Raw genomic sequence first — 19,673 nt, 5'->3', positions numbered from 1 at the left:
TCTCTGTGATTAATTCGTTTGTTAATTACTCGCTTTGTCAAAGCAAAACATAATTTCCAACTGTTCATTTTTGCCTTTTAATGTATATATAATTTCTTCGAATTAAACGTAATTTCAGTTTTCCATCTACCAGTGGTCATCGTTAAAATCATTGTTTAAACAGCTGCTTATGAAATATTTATTCTCCTTGATATTCATTATCAGGAAATTCATATAACAAATTTTCCTAGCCTTTATTCAATAGTAAAAGATATTTTTCACCCTTTGGATATCGACATATGACTATTACCACAAAATTTACCAAGAATTACACAAATTATATACTACTTCATCTTATACTACATATTAAAATACTACATTCACGTTTCAAATTTTCCTTTACATTACGCAGTGTAAATTAAACTATCCTATATTTAAGAAACAATTCAGAAACGAGACACAGGCTTCCACATTTTGCAACTTTACAAACTCTCAAAATTTCTTTAGTCATAAATTTCAGAAAATCGGCCGAAACAACGATATTTCGATCACGACGGAACCCCATAAACACCCCTTTGCCACCGACTCGTCTAAAATTGGAGAAACCTAAAATTCCATTCGCGATAATATCGTTTACATCGAGATATTCGATGTAAGGAGTAAACGACATCGAAGCGAGCGAAGGGTGCAACAATGGAGGGTTGCTCGTGCTGGAAAAAGGAGGAGGGAGGGAATAATAAATAAAAATGTAAGAAAAGGGGAGCGTGAATAATTGGAAAGGACGAGCTTAGTGGTGCATAGGCCGGCGCATGGAGCAACCCTTTCAGCTTGGCGGCGAGCGAGCGACTGCTGGCTCGCGTCTTAACTCGTGCGATTCCGCGGACGCTCGGGAACGCCGGCGCCTCTGGGCGTCGCGACGGCGGGCGTCCAGGGCTGGCAGGCTGGCAGGCAGGCAAAGGCAGGCGTCCCTTCGCGCTCTCCCCGCCAGACGAGTTCCGACTCTACGCTCGGCCGGACGTGACGTAACGCGCGCAGCGTGGAGAGCGTAGAGAACGTCGTCGCCGTCGTTCTAGTCGTCGTCGACGTAGCCGTCGTCGTTGCCGTTCCTATCAACCCTCTCTCTCCCCCTCTTACACACACACACACATACACACAGCCACACACACACACGCACACACACAGGCGCCGTCTCCGTCTCTCCCCTCGCGGCCCCAAAACACCTGCGTTCTCGTGCACGCCGAGGTACCCCGAGCCGTCCGCGACTCGGTGACGTTTCCTCGTCGCAGATCAGTCGAGTGTCAACGATATCAGCCGCCACGACGCGCCTCCGTCCTACCCGCTCGAGTGTAGACGCGCCACGCACGCAGCACCGCGTGCGTCCACGCACGCCACTGCGTTACGGTGTCGACGCTCGTAAACTCACGCCAACTAACGGAGTATTATTTGTTACCGAGGCGAGGATAGTGCAAGTGAGCGAGGAAGAAGAGAGAGTATAATAGTTGATACGGACCAGTGAAGGCAAGCTTCGCGAGTGAGACGGGATTCGAGAGAAGAGGAGATACCAGTTTCCGGTGGTGGTTCGTTCGAAAGCGATCAGAAAGCACCGAGATCACGTGTGACACTTGCTCGGGAACCTGTGTTGCGTCCGTTGCGTTACGCCGTTACGGATCGAGGGATCCTTCATCGACATTGCCACACGAATCGCGGGAACAGTGGTCGCGCGAGGAGAGAGAGAATTTTCGTGTTTAGTCAGGGAGTAGAACCGGTAACGGTGTCGCCGGTGGATAGCGAAAGGTGCAACGCGAAGAGTTCGCGAAACGGAAAAGTTTCGAGGGAAGTAAACTCGAGGGAAGCGGAACGAGGTCCTGAAACGCAAGCAGATGTCAAGAGATATCGGTAGACCAGAGGAGGGTCGCGCGACGATGTAAAGTAATGTCGCGAGGGAGAAGAGTTGCCGCGATTCTGGTGACGTCGCGATAGATAGATCGCAGACGGTGGTATGCAGTGACTTCTCGATCACCATCGACGAACAGACGTGTGCCGAGCCGGTTCAAGATATCGAATAATGCCACGGGCCGTCAGCGTCAGCGAGTGATCCACGGTAGCCGCGATCGTCGCCCGTCGATATCCTCGATCCCCGCGCGCACCCCGCTCTCTTTCCATCGCACGATCCACGACAGTCTCGTGTACCCAACCTGGGTGTGATCGTCAGCCAGGAGAGCAACCGGTGTAACGTTCGTGGTGCATTCTAGTCGGGTGCCGCGTACCGGTAATCCTTGCTTGGATCACGTGACGGATCGCTGACAGGAGACAGCTCGCCACGGCGAAGCCGGAACGTCGCGAAGATGCTGACCATGTCGACTCTGATGATGCCCACTACGATGACCACCATGACGAATCCTGGCCCTATACCGGCGCACAGCATGCCGCAGAAGATAGAACCGCCTAAGCTGACCGCAGCAGCTACGCTCACCCACACGGCAACAGCCGGCAACAAATCAGGTACCGCTTTATACTACAGATTTATGGCTTTGCACTATCATTCGAGCGCGGCTCTAAGATAAATTTAACCGGTACATTGTGCCGCCGAGTATGCTCCGTTGCTCCTGTCAATCCCTGAACGATATACGTCTCTGGAGTTACGCTCCCGCCGTTAGGACGCTCGCGCGACCGGTATCCTTGCCTGGTTTGCGCTCTTTTAAACCGCTCAACGCCCATCGATCAAATTATCCCATTCGAGCAAGGAGACGCCGGTTAGACGTGCTTCACCGGGGCCGATAAACGCCGAATCCCCTATTCGATTACGCTTCCTCGTTCAGAGGGGGTATCCTGCGTGGTCCGTCCGCGACGGATCCAGCAGGAGTCCAAGGGCGGTGAAGGGGCACGAAAAATGGTCTATAGTTACAGTGGTCTAGTCGCGTGTCTCCTTCTCGAATTCTTCGACCAAGTCTTGTGTATACCTCCGAGTATTTACGTGTTCGTCCTTAGGTGGAAGGGAGCGGGTCGTAAACAGAGCGGCCGAATTAATTCCGCGTTCCACGAAGTTCCGCACAGACGTCACGCTGCCGATGTCGCGGAATTCCCGTGGACACATGGCCGCGAGGCAAGAATATACTAAACAAGCCCAGCGTTGTCTATAATCGTCTTTATTTATCTCGATACGCTGCCTCGGACAGGGCTCGCCCTTGCCCCCCGCGGATCGGGGTATCGCAGGAAAGCAACGGGTTGGGGAATTTTTATTCCGTTTTATTCCATACGTACCATTCTGATACTTTTGCCGCGAAACTACCGCAATTCTGTGTTCCAATTCCGGCGTCCATAAAAGAAGTGCTAACTTCTTGTAGGGTGCGCGAGTGGGTGGCCGCGGAGGGGCGGCTGGGAAGTCGGGGGTGCAAGGCCGGCTGATCTGGATGTGACCCGCATAGAAATTGGAATATATACGTCCGGGGCTTTCTAAGATGCTCGTGAAAGTAATAACGTTGATCGCCAGGAATTAATTGCTCCCCATTACTGATGTCGACTTTTCTCGATTAGCGTTCGTGACCGGCCGGTTTCTCGCGCGACTTCGCCCCGACTCGAGATCCAGCCGGGAGCAATTATCCGCCGGTAATTACCGGCTAATAAACATTTACCGTGAGCCCCGACGAAACGTTATAGCTCAATTAAAAATTTATAACTCGGCCGCCAGCTTGACAAAGCCGCCGCTAGATCGGAGAAGGAGAAAAGGGGTTGCGGAGGGGCCGGGGGCGCGAGGGGGTGGGAAAAAAAAAAATGTTGGCCAGCAGCCAGGACTTTGTAGTCGCTACTCGAACGACATTCCTGCCAGAATCTTTCTTCGTTCCAGCGAAATCCCTTACGTCGTGCTTCAACGTTGCGTATCGCCTGGTGTAACCGTATCGCGTTCCATCGCCGTGTAAGTGCCCTCTATTCCGTCTCAGGATCGCGCCGTGTGTTCGCCCGTTCTCGATACGCGTCTCGTTGTTCTCCCCGACCCTCTCGCCTGCTCCTTGACTCCGCGGAGGAAACGATAGCTCGACGACGGGACTCGTCCGCTGGGAAAAAATGATTTCGCCGGGAACACGTATCCGCGAGTTCTTCGTCGTCGACGAGTAAACCGAATCCGTCGAGTGGCCGTATTCGTAGATAGGGGGAGCCCTTAACTGCGCGCACTTAGCACGTACCGGCTGTAGCTGGATTACAATGAGAGAAGCCCGTTGTTACGGGCATGCCGCGGCTGTACACGTCGCTGTTCAGTTTCGGAACGGAGCCCATCAGCGTGCTCTCGTCGGATAGGCAGGAACGTTGAAAAGTTCTAGACGAGTCCTTTAGGATGGTAGAATTCGAAGAGCGCTCGAACCACCCCGCACCGGCTATGTACGCCTCGTACATAGGGTTTCTTTTTCGACCGGTGTTTACTGTCGCACAGCCGCTCCAATTTTCTCGTTATTGCTGTAAGTCGAGTACGGCAATTTCATCCATGCGATCGCGGCCAGGCTCTGATTACAAATTGCGCCCGCATTGATTTTGCATCGCGAAATTCAACCCCTTCCACGTCTTCCGTTGTTACATGTTCGTTGTTAGACCTCGTCGTGCTTTTTTCTTACCCTCCTTTTTCGTTTTCCCTTTGTTGCTTCGGGTAGCATTGCAATTTCGAGGTTAAAATGTCGGTAGGGAGCCGAGTAGCGTGGATCGTGGATAAAGTTGACGTACTGGGTACTCGGGACATGTCTGTTCGTCTCTAGAAGGTTGTAATTTTGAGGCTAAAATGGGGATAGGTATTTGTGCCTATGATTATGAAAGTGGTCTAAGTCACTTATATTTGCTTCTGATATATTAAAAGCTTCGGCCTTTAAATACGTCATAAATTATAAAATTAATTGCGATGAAGCTATAAACTCAATCTAGGGATTCAATTCTTCACTGTTTTGTAGAAAGTGAATACGTTTTATCGTAACAGAAATGAATGCAAGACGAAGTAAATAATAAAATTGTTCCTCTTAAGTCGATGACTTAGACCACTTTTATAATTATAGGCACATTTGAGTTAGTGTATGGATAGATAACGTGGATGATGTCACTCGATTGAAGATTCTTGATAAAACTGGTGGCTATTTGTTCAGAGACCTGGTATTCGTGATATTCCTGTCACTTTTGGGGTGTAAAATAGCGATAAGTACCTGAGCTACGTGGTCTATGAATGATGTCAGTTGAAGGGAGACTTTTGGTAGAACTTGGTATTCGTGACACCTGTGTTATTTTTGAGAAAATTACGATTTGGAAGCTAAAATGGCGATAGGTATTTGAGTTGCGTGAATCGTGGATGGCGTCACTCGAATGAAGGTTCTTGATAAAATTGGTAACTATTTGTTCAGAGCCTTGGTATTCGTGATGTTCCTGTCACTTTTGACAAGAGTCCGCTTTGAGGTGTAAAATAGAGATAAATATCTGAGCTACGTGATCTATGAATGGTGTCAGTGGAAGGAAGACTTTTGGTAGAACTTGGTACTCGTGACACCTGTGTTATTTTTGAGAAAATTACGATTTGGAAGCTAAAATGGCGATAGGTATTTGAATTGCGTGAATCGTGGATGACGTCACTCGAATGGAGGTTCCTGATAAAATTGGTAACTATTTGTTCAGAGACTTGGTATTCGTGATGCTTCTGTCACTTTTGAGGTGCAAAATAGATATAAGTTCCTGAGCTACGTGATCTATGAATGGTGTCAGTTGAAGGAAGACTTTTGGTAGAACTTGGTACTCGTGACACCTGTGTTATTTTTGAGAAAATTACGATTTGGAAGCTAAAATGGCGACAGGTATTTGAGTTATATGGATCCTGGATGATGTCACAGGAACGGAAACTGTTGACAGAACTATTTGTCCAAGGAACTAAGTGCGAAAACTCTGTAACAAAATCGAAATGTGGGATTAAGTTCGAACGTGCATATAATTTTCAAGCTTATGCATGGTGAGCTAGGAGAGAAGCAATTTCCAGCTATTGACCATCGCATTTACCTTTTATCCGGGACACGTTATAGTCGTTAAGGTTGTGTTCCGTAACTAAGAATAGCTCCGATATTGTTACAACGAAGGTAAAGATCGTTTATTCGACATGATATACAATGAAAGTTTAGAAAAGATGGGAAGAAAAGTCGGGGACTTTATCGTGAGACAATATATTTAGACCTGGTATTCGCAGTAAGAGGATATTCACTGGCTTTCTGTAAATTTACTTTCCTATAAACGCGAGTTTTGTTTACGTTTTTGCACAAAGACGTTAAACGATCGCTGCGTCTCTGAGATCTCGCGAGATTTACTTTGGTTAGGTTCGATGTTCCGTTGGATATATAGGATCTAAATTCCTGTATTTATCCTTCTTGCCAATCGTCTACAACGTTGGCAGTGTATTTTGGGTAAACCTTAAGGGACAGTTTTAATGTCGTTATTTAGTATTTTACCAACGTTATTTAAACGTTTTACTCAGCGTTTTCTTTCCTCGGATAGCTTCTCGGTAAAATGTTCCTCGCTGCAGAAGTAATCTAAAAATTTAATCAACTATTTCCTATTTCTCTTTTAATTAACATCGAAGATAAATAGTTTTGCTACGTAGCTTGCTATTTTACAAAAATTTATGTCTCTAAAAAATCATTCCTATTAGTATTTAATCTCGTCATACGCATTAAAATTATTGAAAAATTGATTAATTACTTGTGAAATTATTTTTAATGATAATAAATTTGTATTAATCAGGCGAAACAAATTTCTATAAAAAAGACTTCCAATTTAATAAAATGTAATCAGTAAGTGCACTAAATAAATATCTTCGAGTACGTAAATAATTGTGCAATATATATTTAATAATCCAAATATAAGAATAAATTAATTAATATATCACTGAAACTACAAAACCAGACAAAATAACTGGTATCAGATATTCAATTTCTGCAATTGCTTTTGACAGAATTAATTTTGTTCTTTATTTAGCTACAAATGTTACCTTTATTACAACACGTGTGTAATATATTTAACTGTATATTGCACGAAGATTAGCACTAAAGCTACCGACCTATAGTGAGTAATTAAATATACTACACAGGAAAGATAATAATTATAGTGATATTACGAAAATAAATTGGTAAACATAAGCAAGCTTCCACCTGAATAAAACTTAAAATTAATCTGATCAAAAGCAAAAGTAATTACAGAAATTAAATATTTCACGTAAGTAATTTGACTATACTATTCTAGTATATCATATCCATATGTATGCATTATATTTCCAAAATGCAATTAATTCTCTATTTACAATAATAATTGACCAAAACCAAATTCAAAGGTTCATATCCAGCTACGAAATTAACCCTTGACAAATGTTGAGAAATTTGGTCAAAAGCAGAAGGAATTACAAGTCATTAGACTATACTATTCTACTATACCATATCGATATATATGCATTGTATTTCCAAAATGCACATGAAATTTTCGCCGCAATAATAATCCACCAAACCACCCCTATGGAGTAAAACCAAATTCAAAGGTTCATATCCAGCTACGAAATTAACCCTTGACAAATGTTGAGAAATTTGGTCAAAAAGGAAAGAATTACATATCATTAGACTATGTAAATGCAATTTGCATTAAATTAATTGTAATAAATGCAATTAATTCTCTATTTACAATAATAATCCACCAAACCACCCCTATGGAGTAAAACCAAATTCAAAGGTTTATATCCAGCTACGAAATTAACCCTTGACAATTGTTGAGAAATTTGGTCAAAAACAGAAGGAATTACAAGTCATTAGACTATACTATTCTGCTATACCATATCCATATATATGCATTGTATTTCCAAAATGCAATTAATTCTCTATTTGCAATATTAATCCACCAAACCCCCACCACCAAGAAATAAAACCAAATTCAAACGTTCATATCCAGCTACGAAATTAACCCTTAACAAATGTTGAGAAAATTGGTCAAAAAAAGAAGGAATTACAAGTCATTAGACTATGTAAATGCAATTTGCATTAAATTAATTGTAATAAATGCAATTAATTCTCTATTTACAATAATAATCCACCAAACCACCCCTAAGAAATAAATCCAAATTCAAAGGTTCATATCCAGCTACGAAATTAACCCTTGACAAATGTTGAGAAAATTGATCAAAAAAAGAAGGAACTACAAGTCATTAGACTATGTAAATGCAATTTGCATTAAATTAATTGCAATAAATGCAATTAATTCTCTATTTACAATAATCATCCACCAAACCACCCCTAAGGAGTAAAACCAAATTCAAAGGTTTATATCGAGCTACGAAATTAACCCTTGACAAATATCGAGAAACCTGCCGTCTCACCAGCCGAATGAAAACGAAACTGAAAAAAGTGAAAAAAAATAAATGAGCAAAAATAAAATGGAAATAAAAAGAAAGTGGAATAAATCGGCGTAATGCGTGGCGCGACAGCATTCGGAGGCGTGTTTATCCACGTATGTGTAATCCAGAGCGCGGAATACGTTGAGCTGCCAATAGGGCAATCCCTAGCCGTGCACACTTAGCACGTACTAACTGTAGTTACCGTTACATCGCGAGTGTACGTGTCGTGGGAGCGTAACAAGGGCGCAAGTCCCGGCATCGTGCCACTTCGCCACGTATACTACCTGCGTGGCATGCACGTAAGCTACGTAGGCAAGTGGATGCATGGAATTTATCGAAGACCACCAGACGTCACGGCATTTGGCCCCGTATCGGACTCCGACGTGAATCAATCCTGTTAATTACTTAAGGATTAAATACTGCCGGCCACCCCATCGTTCAAAGCCGTCGAAATGCCAGCTTACCCCCGCCAGCAACCCCGGTTCAACCCTCGCACCCCGTCCTTTTTCACCCCTCGCCCTCGAACGCTTCGACCACTTATCCTGGTAACGCACGCAACACGGCTGATACACGGTCCGCCGTCATGGGGTAGGAATTTTTGCTTTCACGAAGGTGTTAGGGCCGCCCGTTTCGCGGCCAAACGACTCGTTTGGGATAACGAAGACATCCAGGTGGTAGGAAACTACGCCACGCTGACGAGATGGAACGTTCAATTATTTACAACCGGTCGTGAGAACATTGAGGTCCGAGGGGGCTGCGAAGAGGCAGAGAAAAAGGGGTGGCGAACAGGCGCGCTGATAAGAAAATTAATTCTGTTTACTGGCGTTTTATAGGGAGAAGGAAGCGAAAGTGTGGAGGATTCGTTGTGAAATTATTCCCTTTAGGTGGGTCGGAAATTTCGTTACGGCTCTCACGTCCGTCCTAGGGGCTTTAAGTCCGGGTTTGTTACGGGAGAGGACTCTTCGCAGAGTATACTCTTCTTTGTTATTTAAGATATTCTTTTGGGGAATGTGGTGATACGCGAAGGATTTTTATCGTTGGACTCGGTGTATATATATGTGCGGTATCTTAATTCTAGGTTTCATTCTGTCTGAGTATTGCTATGATAATGTTTGCTTCATTCTTTTGAGCTACCACTTCGAATAGAGCTACCCTCTTTCGTTATTTAGCAAATTCCTTTGGAAGAACAGGATCATATGCAAGGAGAATTTTTAACGATACTGTCTCAGTATCTTAGTTTTAGGTTTCGGTGAATTTTTGTGTCGCTGTAATAACGTTTGCTTCATTCTTTTGAGTTTGAATATTTTTGGAGAATATAGCACCCTCTATTATACGGGTGATGGTATTTTAATTATGCGTTATGTGTATTTGCAATTACTAAAATAATACATACTTAACATTTTAAGTCTGACTATTTTTGTTACAAAATAAGTCTTTTAGTATTTAAAAAATTCTTTTTAGCATATATAATGATAGGTGAGAAAGAATTTTTGTTATTCCTGCTTTCTATAAGATGTATTCTATAGTCTAATTTAAAAAATAATACAATTTATTGTGGGTAAAAATGGAAACCAATATCTTGTACGTGTTTTAACAGTTACCAAATTAATATACTTAAATAATTATATTTAAATATTGACAATAATTCTCAATAAACTATTTTAAACGAAAAAATTCACACTATCTAGAAAATTCTTCTCTGTCTTTCTCACTCATATTAACACATGTTTACTCTTTGACACTTCTCACTTAACAGTTTTATTCTAGTACATTCTTCTTAACATTTCTCTAACATTATTAATATTAGACTACACTCGCACATATTACGTTTATATCATCGCAAATGATTTTAATTTCCATGAACTTCTAGTCTGTGTAAATGTGGTATTGCTATGTACCTATAATATTAAAATATTCGTCGGTATTTCATTCTATAACGTTTCCTTAATTTTTCAAACCTAAGTACTCATTCAAAAATTAATAGATACATAGAACATGTTTCAAACGTTCATTTTCCCAATATTGTAAAATAAAGCAATAGTAAACATTGCTTGATAAATATTAACTTTTTGCACTCGAGAGGTGACCCTCAGTCAGTATTTCATAAAATTTGGGAGATCGATATTAATTAACATATCAAACTTAATGTAATGTAACAGTGTGCAAGGTATCGAAATAAAATAATTCTACAATTGTATTATTATAAAATTCTTTATTTACTGCTCAAAAAAGTATCGTCAGTTTTTTAATGGAGAATATTTGATTTTCTACTCTTCTCTAGCCAAAAATTCGTTGAACGCAAAGGGTTAATTTTATATCAGAATACTAATATTCCAATTCCACTTATATTCTTACGTGTCACTATATTCTATACAGATACCTAAACATTTTAATTCATAACGTTTATTTGATTTTCTAAACTCGAATACTCTCCATCTATAACGACTCCGTCTATAATCTTACCGAAAATTGCAAGAGAAATTAACAGGAAAAAATAACTAAATATTCTTCTCTCATTATAAGATAAAATATGATCTGACAGAATACGAGGAAACTCGAGTAAGACTTTCTAATCTCCGTCGATATCGTAATTCTCCGCTGAAATATACTTATACGTGACTCTGCACGATAGAGTTTCATAGACATCTTATTTCACAACGTCTGCTTGATTTTCCAAGCCCCGAATCTCGATACTCGAAAATGCAGACATCCGTTCATACAGATGCGACACGGCCAAAGAGCAAGCGCTCGTAAACTTGTTTGCCTGCTCGATATACCGTAATAGCTAGGAATCGTCCACCGGTACACGAAATTCGTTTAAACGCGATCGAAGAACGTCGTAATCCAGAAATTGAATCGAGAGAAAGCTCGCAAGCTCTTCCCTCCTCGGCCACCTCCGCGAACGCGTCCATCTCGAGAACGCGTGCGTGAAAAAAGCTCGAACAACGACTGACATAACCTCGAATCCGATCATCCCCCCGCGAAACAGATTAAACCACCCTCTTCGCGCGAGAGAATGATCCTTTCGAAGGAAGATCTGCATTTCTCACGAAATAATTGAATTCGAAGAACATAGTACGAAGTCTACACTAAGTCCATCGAGATTAAATCAGGAAACAATCTCCAGTCGGGTCAGCGTGATTCGCCAGGTATCATCGGAAAGAACTGGCCGAAATTATTGATCCCATAAACTCGTTGAATTTATGAACGAGCCGCATTAACGATTCCTGCCAAAGTATCACTATCTACGGCTCTTAAACTCGGCAACGAGATTAACGAGCAACAAAGTTCGGACCAATCGGTCGAGGGGAGAGGTTCGAGTGTCTCCTTTGGTCCCTCGCGATCCATCAACGGATCCTGCGAATGCGTTTCGCGCGCGTCGTGCATGCGCGAATTTCGCGGACCGTTGAAGAGGAGGGGGTCGTAGGAGTGGGCCAGGGGCGGGAATTTTGCAAAATTGAACAGAAGTCGACAATGCGTGGATACGCCGATGGGAAAGAGGCCGACGACGAAAGCGGAGGCGATGGATGGCTTTAGCTTCGGTTTCCTGACGATGTTACCGAAGTTTCGTCCGCAGATTCAATTTTAGTTGGCGCGCCAGGCCGCGCCACCACCATCCGCGCCGCTGAATGCCACGTAGGTACCTCGCCGGGGTGGTAACCAGCCAGTCTTTCTATATTCACCCTGCCACCCCCGACTCGTCGCCGGCCTCTTGCCAACCGGCTCCTCGAGGCCACTTTATTCAGCTCCGCTTAAGTTTTCGCCTTTTCCGCGCCTTCCACCTGATTGCGGCTTGTTTCCACCTATCCTGATCCCGATGATAGCATCGGTCTCGAACCGATACATCCCGGGTCCTCCGAGTCCTGCGAGCACGGCCGTTCGTTACCGCTGCTCGCGGACGCGTTCGAATTTGATTATTAATTAATCACGTTGGTATAAAGTAACGTTCGATATCGAGCCTTGATCACAGGCGATACGATGTTTTGTCCCAACGACCGTCGCCATTGTTAATTCCATGGATAATTGCTGTTATTAATTGGGGGAATTGCGATTGTGAAACTGATGGTCGGGATTGTGTGTATCGATATATATATGTTGTTTTTCGGTATCTTGAAATGTCATGGTTTCGAATTCATTGAACGAGGTTTGTTCCCGAGTTTGTGGTGAATATCGTAATTTCTTTTTCCATGGCGTTTTTCAGAGAGTTTCTTTTAGTCGGATCTTGGGGCAGTGTTGGATAGAGATTTGGTATCTTGTGGGAGTTCTTATGAAGTCGAAGAGTAGACAGATGTTGAACGATTGAATGAACAATTTACTATTATTCCCTTTTTTATTTTTTGGAAGGTGTAGGTACTTTGTGAGCCACAGGCATTCTTTTTGGAAATACGCAATTCTATTTTTATTTAATTTTGTTCTTCGCAAAATGAATGTGAGAATGGTCAAAGTTATTTTCTGATTATTGCCTGTTTCCTATTTGTTAGATACGCAATTAATAAATATAGGAAATAAAAATAGTTGACAGAAAAATTTAGTAGTGGTAGTAGTTGACAAATAAAATTACGTGTAATATACTTTATTATTTTTATTTAAAATATTTTTTTATGTCTGTTAGATCTGAGAAACCTTATTCGATAGTAAATTAAATTTTCAACCATCTAGAATTTATTATTATTTATTTTTTATTTATTTATTTATTTATTTATTTATTTATTTATTGTTACATGAACAGTATTCTCGAGGTTCTGCTAGTGTATTATTTCGAATGACTAAATACCAGTTACGCATTAGTCACCTTCAGTATTTATTTACATAATCCAATGCAACCACATGTAAACTACACGTCACCGAGTGAATTATGCTAGCACCGAATAAGCGTTAAAAGCATTGATCAGGATATCAGAAAGAAGCAACCTTGCACGTTATCACGATAATATCTAAAAATATCGTGGCTACGTACTACTGAGCTATAGTCACAGGTGATTGTCAATATCCGCATGCCACGAAGGAAAATCTTTAACATAAGGTATAGTTCACTAGGGACAGAACTGCAATGATTCAATTATTCGAATTCGTTCTGAATGATTTTTAAAGAAAAATTAAAACGTACCTTTATAGTCAATAACAAAGAAAATAATTAGAAAATCTATTCATTAAATAAATATTGATCAAAACTGGAATATGATTGGTTGCATAATAATTAGGATTAAATTTTTTAAGTTGGTATTGCTGTTTCATTCTTCAATACAAAGCAGTGTTCCTAATATATTAAATAAAACTATATGATTTATATTTAATTGGAATTGTTAAGATAACAATAAATTAATTTTTAGCTAAGAAAAAATATTTATTAAGACTGGAATATGCTTGGTTGAATAATAATTAGGATTATATTTTTAAAGTTGGTATTGCTGTTTTATTTTTCAGTAAAAAGCAGTGTTCCTAATCTGTTAAATACAAATATATGATTCATATTTAATTGCAATTACTAGGATAACAATAAATTAATTTTTAGCTAATCCAATAGTTGAAATAATATTATAAAATAATTGTAATTTATGAATTTTCCTAATTTATGGATAAAGATAATTTATCATGAAAAATTAGTGCATCCATTTTATTTCTATTTGTATAATACATCAACGTTTACGTAATGTTTTATAACACGCAGTATCAGTCTCAAAAATTACTATAGTAATCGCAAAGTTAATGTAAAAAGTCCATATAGACGTATATCCGATTTGCCCTTCGTTTCGAGCTGCAGCGAATTTCACGGTGTGATAAATTTTGCGACAAATCAAGTTTATACTGCTACTTCCATTCGTGTTTTCAAATTTACAAATTACTCGCTATATTTTACTACCATAATTTACAATTAAACTAACCGCGATTTTACTAACTAATTTGTGGATGTCACTGAACGTGTACCAAATGTATCGTTGTAAAGAATTTTACTAAATAACGTACCTCTATTATAACCGATGTATGACAGTATCCTGCTGTCAATTTTAACTACGTATCTGCACAACTTCCGTGTATAAAATTTCCAAATGATTAAATCGGACGTGAAACTTCATTTACACTTTGCAATGACAAAGCCAAAACCGTGTTTGAAAATATTCAAAGCTACAGTAATTTTTACAAGCACAGACAAAATAATTCTTTTTAAATAATTAATTAATTTTTGGTTATTAATCGTGTATCAAATATCTTTGTGGCAAATTATACATCAACTATAACTTTATCTTTAATCATTGACTTGGTATATAGTACCGACTCATATACTCATATACTATTGGATTAGTTAAAAATTAATTTATCGTTATCTTAATAATTCCAATTAAATATAAATCATATAATTATATTTAACAGATTAAAAACACTGCTTTGTATTGATGAATAAAACAGCAATACCAACTTTAAAAATTTAATTCTAATTATCATTCAACTAAGCATATTCCAGTTTTAATAAATATTTTTTCTTAGTTAAAAATTAATTTACTGTTATCTTAATTCCAATTAAATATAAATCATATAATTATATTTAATAGATTGGAAACACCGCTTTATACTGAAGAATAAAACAGCAATACTAACTTTAAAAATTGAATCCTAATTATTATTCAACCAAGCATATTCCAGTTTTAATAAATATTTATTTGAGAAATATTTTTTTTTCAGTTAAAAATTAATTTATCGTTATCTTAGTAATTCCAATTAAATATAAGTCATATAATTATATTTAAAAGACTGGGAACACTGTTTTGTACTGAAGAATAAAACAGCAATAAAACTTTAAAAATTTGATCCTAATTATTATTCAACCAAGCATATTCCAGTTTTAATAAATATTTTTTCTAATTATTTTCTTTATTATTGTCTACAAAGGTACATTTTAATTTTTCTTTAAAAGTCATTCATTACGTATTCGAATAATTTAATCATATACGAAAATGATCTACTACTTGCTGCTAAAAGTAAGCATAAAAATGCAAATATATGACTTTGCATTTAGGATACCTCGATTTAATTCCCCCCCCCCTTTTTTCATAAAAATGAAATAAATGTAATGAAATTTCGTTCGATAGCCGTCACGTAGAGACTTTTTTTGGGCGAAATTTACAGAAATTATTTGATCGAAAGAATTGGAGCAGAACCGTCGGCCGAAATGTATGTACGTAAAGTTCAGTAACATTTTTTACCAACATGTGTAATACCAATGGGAGTTTTAAATCAATCCCCGTGTTTATTTTTAAGCTTATTTGATTTACATTTCATTTCGCGGCGCGGTCAGAATTTTTCCCTCCTTTGCCGGGGGAAAGGAAAATAAATTACGAAATTTATAAAAATTTAAATGGAAAGAACCGTGCCACGAAGTTTCAAAAGTCGTTAGCTCCCTGGGAACATGATGTTATTTTACATACATACAAAGAGGATATATTTCACACTTAAGTATGTCTGCAATGGCCCCTCGGAGGCTGAGGGATTAGTCCCCTTATCACTGCGCTGTCGACGCAGACAAAAAGCAAATCGTTGGATGCACTTTGCTCGTATTTTTTTGCTATTCCCGTACTTACAGGCAGGATATTATCTCGTCTGACGTACTTTTATCGAGAAAAGCTGGGTAATAGAGATGGGTTTTTCGAGATCTCGATACACTCTGGAAGCAACGGAAGCTGCGAATTTCGTGATGGCGAATCTTCCTACTATTTTTGCCATTCGAAATTCTTCCAACTATCCTGAAAATCCTCTAGAAATTCTCGATTTTAAATTCCTAAGATCCCTATCAAAATTCTCACTTCGAAACTCCTGGAACAACCATCTGTCAAAGAAATGAATGCAAACTAGCTATACTTCTCTATATCTCATTCTTATCCGCTTTAAAGACTAGAAAGTAGATTTCACTCCTGTCAAACAGTAAATACATTCGACAATCCTTTACCCAAACTTGCCAATCAAATATTTACCTAGCTATCGAATAACTTATGAAAACAAACAGGCTAGACTGTGACTATCTGAAAGATTGGAAAGTATTTAAAGAGCAAAACGCCTGCACCCAAGCTTGCATACGACAAACACGAAAGAAAGCATCGCGCAAACATGCAAGTTATGTTTGTTCGCTCAGAATTCTGTCATAACAATGGCAAACAGGAGCATGCAAATATCATCCTGGTATCACGGCAAAGTCCAGAGAGATAGAGAGAGAGAGAGAGAGGCTGTTCTCCGGAAAAAATCGAAATGGCGAAAAAGGAGGAGAGAAGCAAGCCAAAGTAAATGACGTACAACACCGGATACACAGAGAAACCGGTGAAACCGATCAGTTGGATCGCGACAAATCTGGCGAAACTGGGCTGTGCCGGTGAAAAAGTAAAACCGATTTGCAGCTAATTAACGACAGAGCGGCGTTTCCGGTTACGTCGCAAACGAATTGTAATCTCGCTGCAAAATTGATTATCCGAGCGGTTCCATAGAGACGAGGCGCACGGTATATAGGTAGAGAGTAGTCACTTCGGGAACAACATTTACCGAGCGGCGTAACGACTGATCCGTCTATTCCCAGTGGCAACGAAAACTCGTAAAACGGTACTTGGAAATTCGCTGCGCCAAGTTAAACTTGATGGAGACGAAGGGGTATGGCCGGCGGTGCTAGTGTTGCAGCGGACGTTGCTGGTGTTGCTGCCTAGCCAGTCGTACGGGTGCCGCTATAGCCGGGACCCAGAGGACCGAACGACCGTGGAGCGTGGTCAGGCTAGTCGCGTTGCCAGGCGAAAACCGGAACTGCTACCTGTCGTGGCTGGGAAGTGACCCGGGAGAGAAAGGAAGACCTCCCACCAGCTCGGCCAGCGAAATGATATTGTTTTGGCTGAGAATGAGCCCTTGGTCGATGCTTGGGGCGGCATTTCCCTGGTAAAAAGCCTGCAGCCGGAAGTACGAAACGGTCACGTACTATTCCTCCCCGGTTGCCTTTCGAGAACGCGTTGTACACTCCTGGACGTTCCTGCAGGGAGGAATTGAAGGAGACACACGGGCTGGATGGCGAGAGGCGACGGCAGGATAGGGGATATTCAGCGACGGATCGGGATGTTCGACGGTGCCTAGGAATACGGGATACGGGTGCATCGGCCACGCCAAGATACATGGTAGAGAAGCATCGCGGAAGTGGACGACGCAGGAATCGGGATACTCCTCGAATCCAGCACTGTCCTCCTCCATCCGCTTTTACGGGGCGAGGTCTCGTGGATTACACGTGGAAAACCGCATGGATTTGCGTGCAGTTGGCCGGCTGCCTTCACTCGAGGAGCAAAATCTGACCCCCTTTCGGCGACGGATAAATCTAAAATTTGGCATGAGAAAGAGTCAGCCATGAAAGGCGATCCGTGAGAAAAAGTCTCGCCGTTAGAAGCGATCGACAACAGACACGGATCGCTCCTCCGGCGAAAAAATCCGAATTTCCCGTCCCCTTTCTTCGCCATGCGAGATAATGGCACCTACTCTAGCGATGAATACCGAAACGCTGCGATTCCTGTCTATCCTATTCTAATCTAGCAAACGAACGACCGCGAAACGGTGTCGGGAATGGCGGAAAAAGTCCATTTCGCGACAGCCCGAGTCACTTTGCCAGTTATGATTTGTTTAACACGGCTCGAGAAAGATGGGGAATAAATTTCGGTGATAAAAGTGAAATATCACGTTTGATCCGAACGCTACTTCACAGTGGCCCCCGGAGAGAGGTTGATGCTAGATGAAGCTGTTTATTTCTTTGGTACAGGCTAACGGGGCTTCCAAATGGGGCCTTCGTGTAGGTTGCTCTTTATATACTTTGCGTCGGTTTTAGCCATAAGTATGGGCACATTAAGCTGAATAAAAGTAATTAAATCGTTTCGCCTATTACGAGATTATGCAAGGAATTCTGGGACTTTGAACTTTGGTATTGTTTAAAGCTAAAAGTGCATTAAGGTAGTAATCAGATTCCTAATGGTGAGGTCACACGAGGGTTTCCCTTCTGTTTAACTCTATGAATGGATCGAGTGAGGTGAAAGACGTTGAATAGGAAAAGGCGATATTATTCTTCTTTCTCTCCTCTTTTCTTCCCTTTTTCCTGCTTTCTTTCCCAACCCCTTTCTCCATGTTTCTTCTTCATACAGATCGATCGTGAAATCGACACGAAATAAGAAGTTTTATTTTGTACCTGCGAGTGTATTAGTTATATTCATAGTATAGTATAGTATAGTTTATTGTAATCTCTGCCTTTCGGCTACAGATGACTTCCAATTCCATATACATACTGTATCTTAATTTTTATCCCAATTTTTATCTAATTATCTTAATTTTATCTTATTTTAATTTTAGTGCTCTTGCTATCTTATATTTAAGACCCATTAGTTATATTCACAGTATAGTATAGTATAGTTTATTGTAATCTTTGCCTTTCGGCTACAGATGACTTCCAACTCCATATACATACTGTATCATAATTTTTATCCTAATTTTTATCTAATTATCTTAATTTTATCTTATCTTAATTTTAGTGCTCTTGTTATCTTACATTTAAGGCCCATTCCTATAATAACTTTAATAACTCTGTTTTGTCCTTTATTGCATTTAGAGTTACAAATGACTTCCGGCTCCATATACGTATTATACTTTTTCTTAATTTTTATCCTAATTTTTGTCTAATTATCTTCATTTTATCCTATCTTAATTTTTAATGCTTTTACAGTCTATCTTACATTTAATACCCATTTCTATAATAGCTTTAATGACTCTGTTTTGTCCATTATTGCACTTAGAGTTCCTTGGTCTTTCTTCTATTTATATTCTTTATCTTCTTCTCTTTGGTTTTCATCCCTTTTCTCTACTATCCTTTTTAGGTCCATTAATCCTTTTCCCCCTTCGTCTAGAATTTCTCCTAGACTTCTTTCTCCTCCTCTTTCCTCACATTCTGCCAGGTGTTCATACGTCTCATCTTCTTTGTGACATAGTCTGCATATCCTGTCTCTTCTGTCTCTCCAAAAGTGACCACCTCTGTCTTCATTCCCGCCTTATTAGTTATATTCATGTGGATTACCCGATGTTTTGACTGAAATCATTCGAAAATCAATTATTTTTTTATCCCTACTTTTAATTTGCGTGAATGCGGTATATTATAGTTACTGTCTTTGTATCTCTCTCGAGTGCTAAATTAATTCTATTTGAACACGGGGTATATAGTTTCGATTTTCACACGGTATCATGTGTCCATTCTTTTTACTAATCCATCATTATTTGATAAATTAACATAAATGCTGTTTATTGTATTATATAATTAATAACT

At 40.1% G+C, this 19,673-nt stretch overlaps 1 protein-coding gene across 1 annotated transcript in view; it reads left to right on the top strand.

Annotated features, from left to right (window-relative positions):
* Window positions 1–2,214: 2,214 nt before the first annotated feature.
* Window positions 2,215–19,673, top strand: part of LOC108551129 (nucleolysin TIA-1) — a gene marked incomplete at its 3' end in the record, with an annotated part of 234,261 nt that continues 216,802 nt past the window's right edge. Inside the window, exon 1 of the mRNA XM_017905170.1 lies at window positions 2,215–2,481. Coding sequence (XP_017760659.1) covers window positions 2,325–2,481 — 157 coding nt within the window. The remainder of the gene's footprint in view (window positions 2,482–19,673) is intronic.

This window comes from Eufriesea mexicana, unplaced genomic scaffold, assembly GCF_001483705.2.
Source record: "Eufriesea mexicana isolate 0111107269 unplaced genomic scaffold, ASM148370v2 scaffold3695, whole genome shotgun sequence".
NCBI classification, from domain to species: Eukaryota; Metazoa; Arthropoda; class Insecta; order Hymenoptera; family Apidae; genus Eufriesea; species Eufriesea mexicana.
Note: the sequence above shows the minus strand (reverse complement) of the source record. Positions and strands in the feature narration are given on the sequence as shown.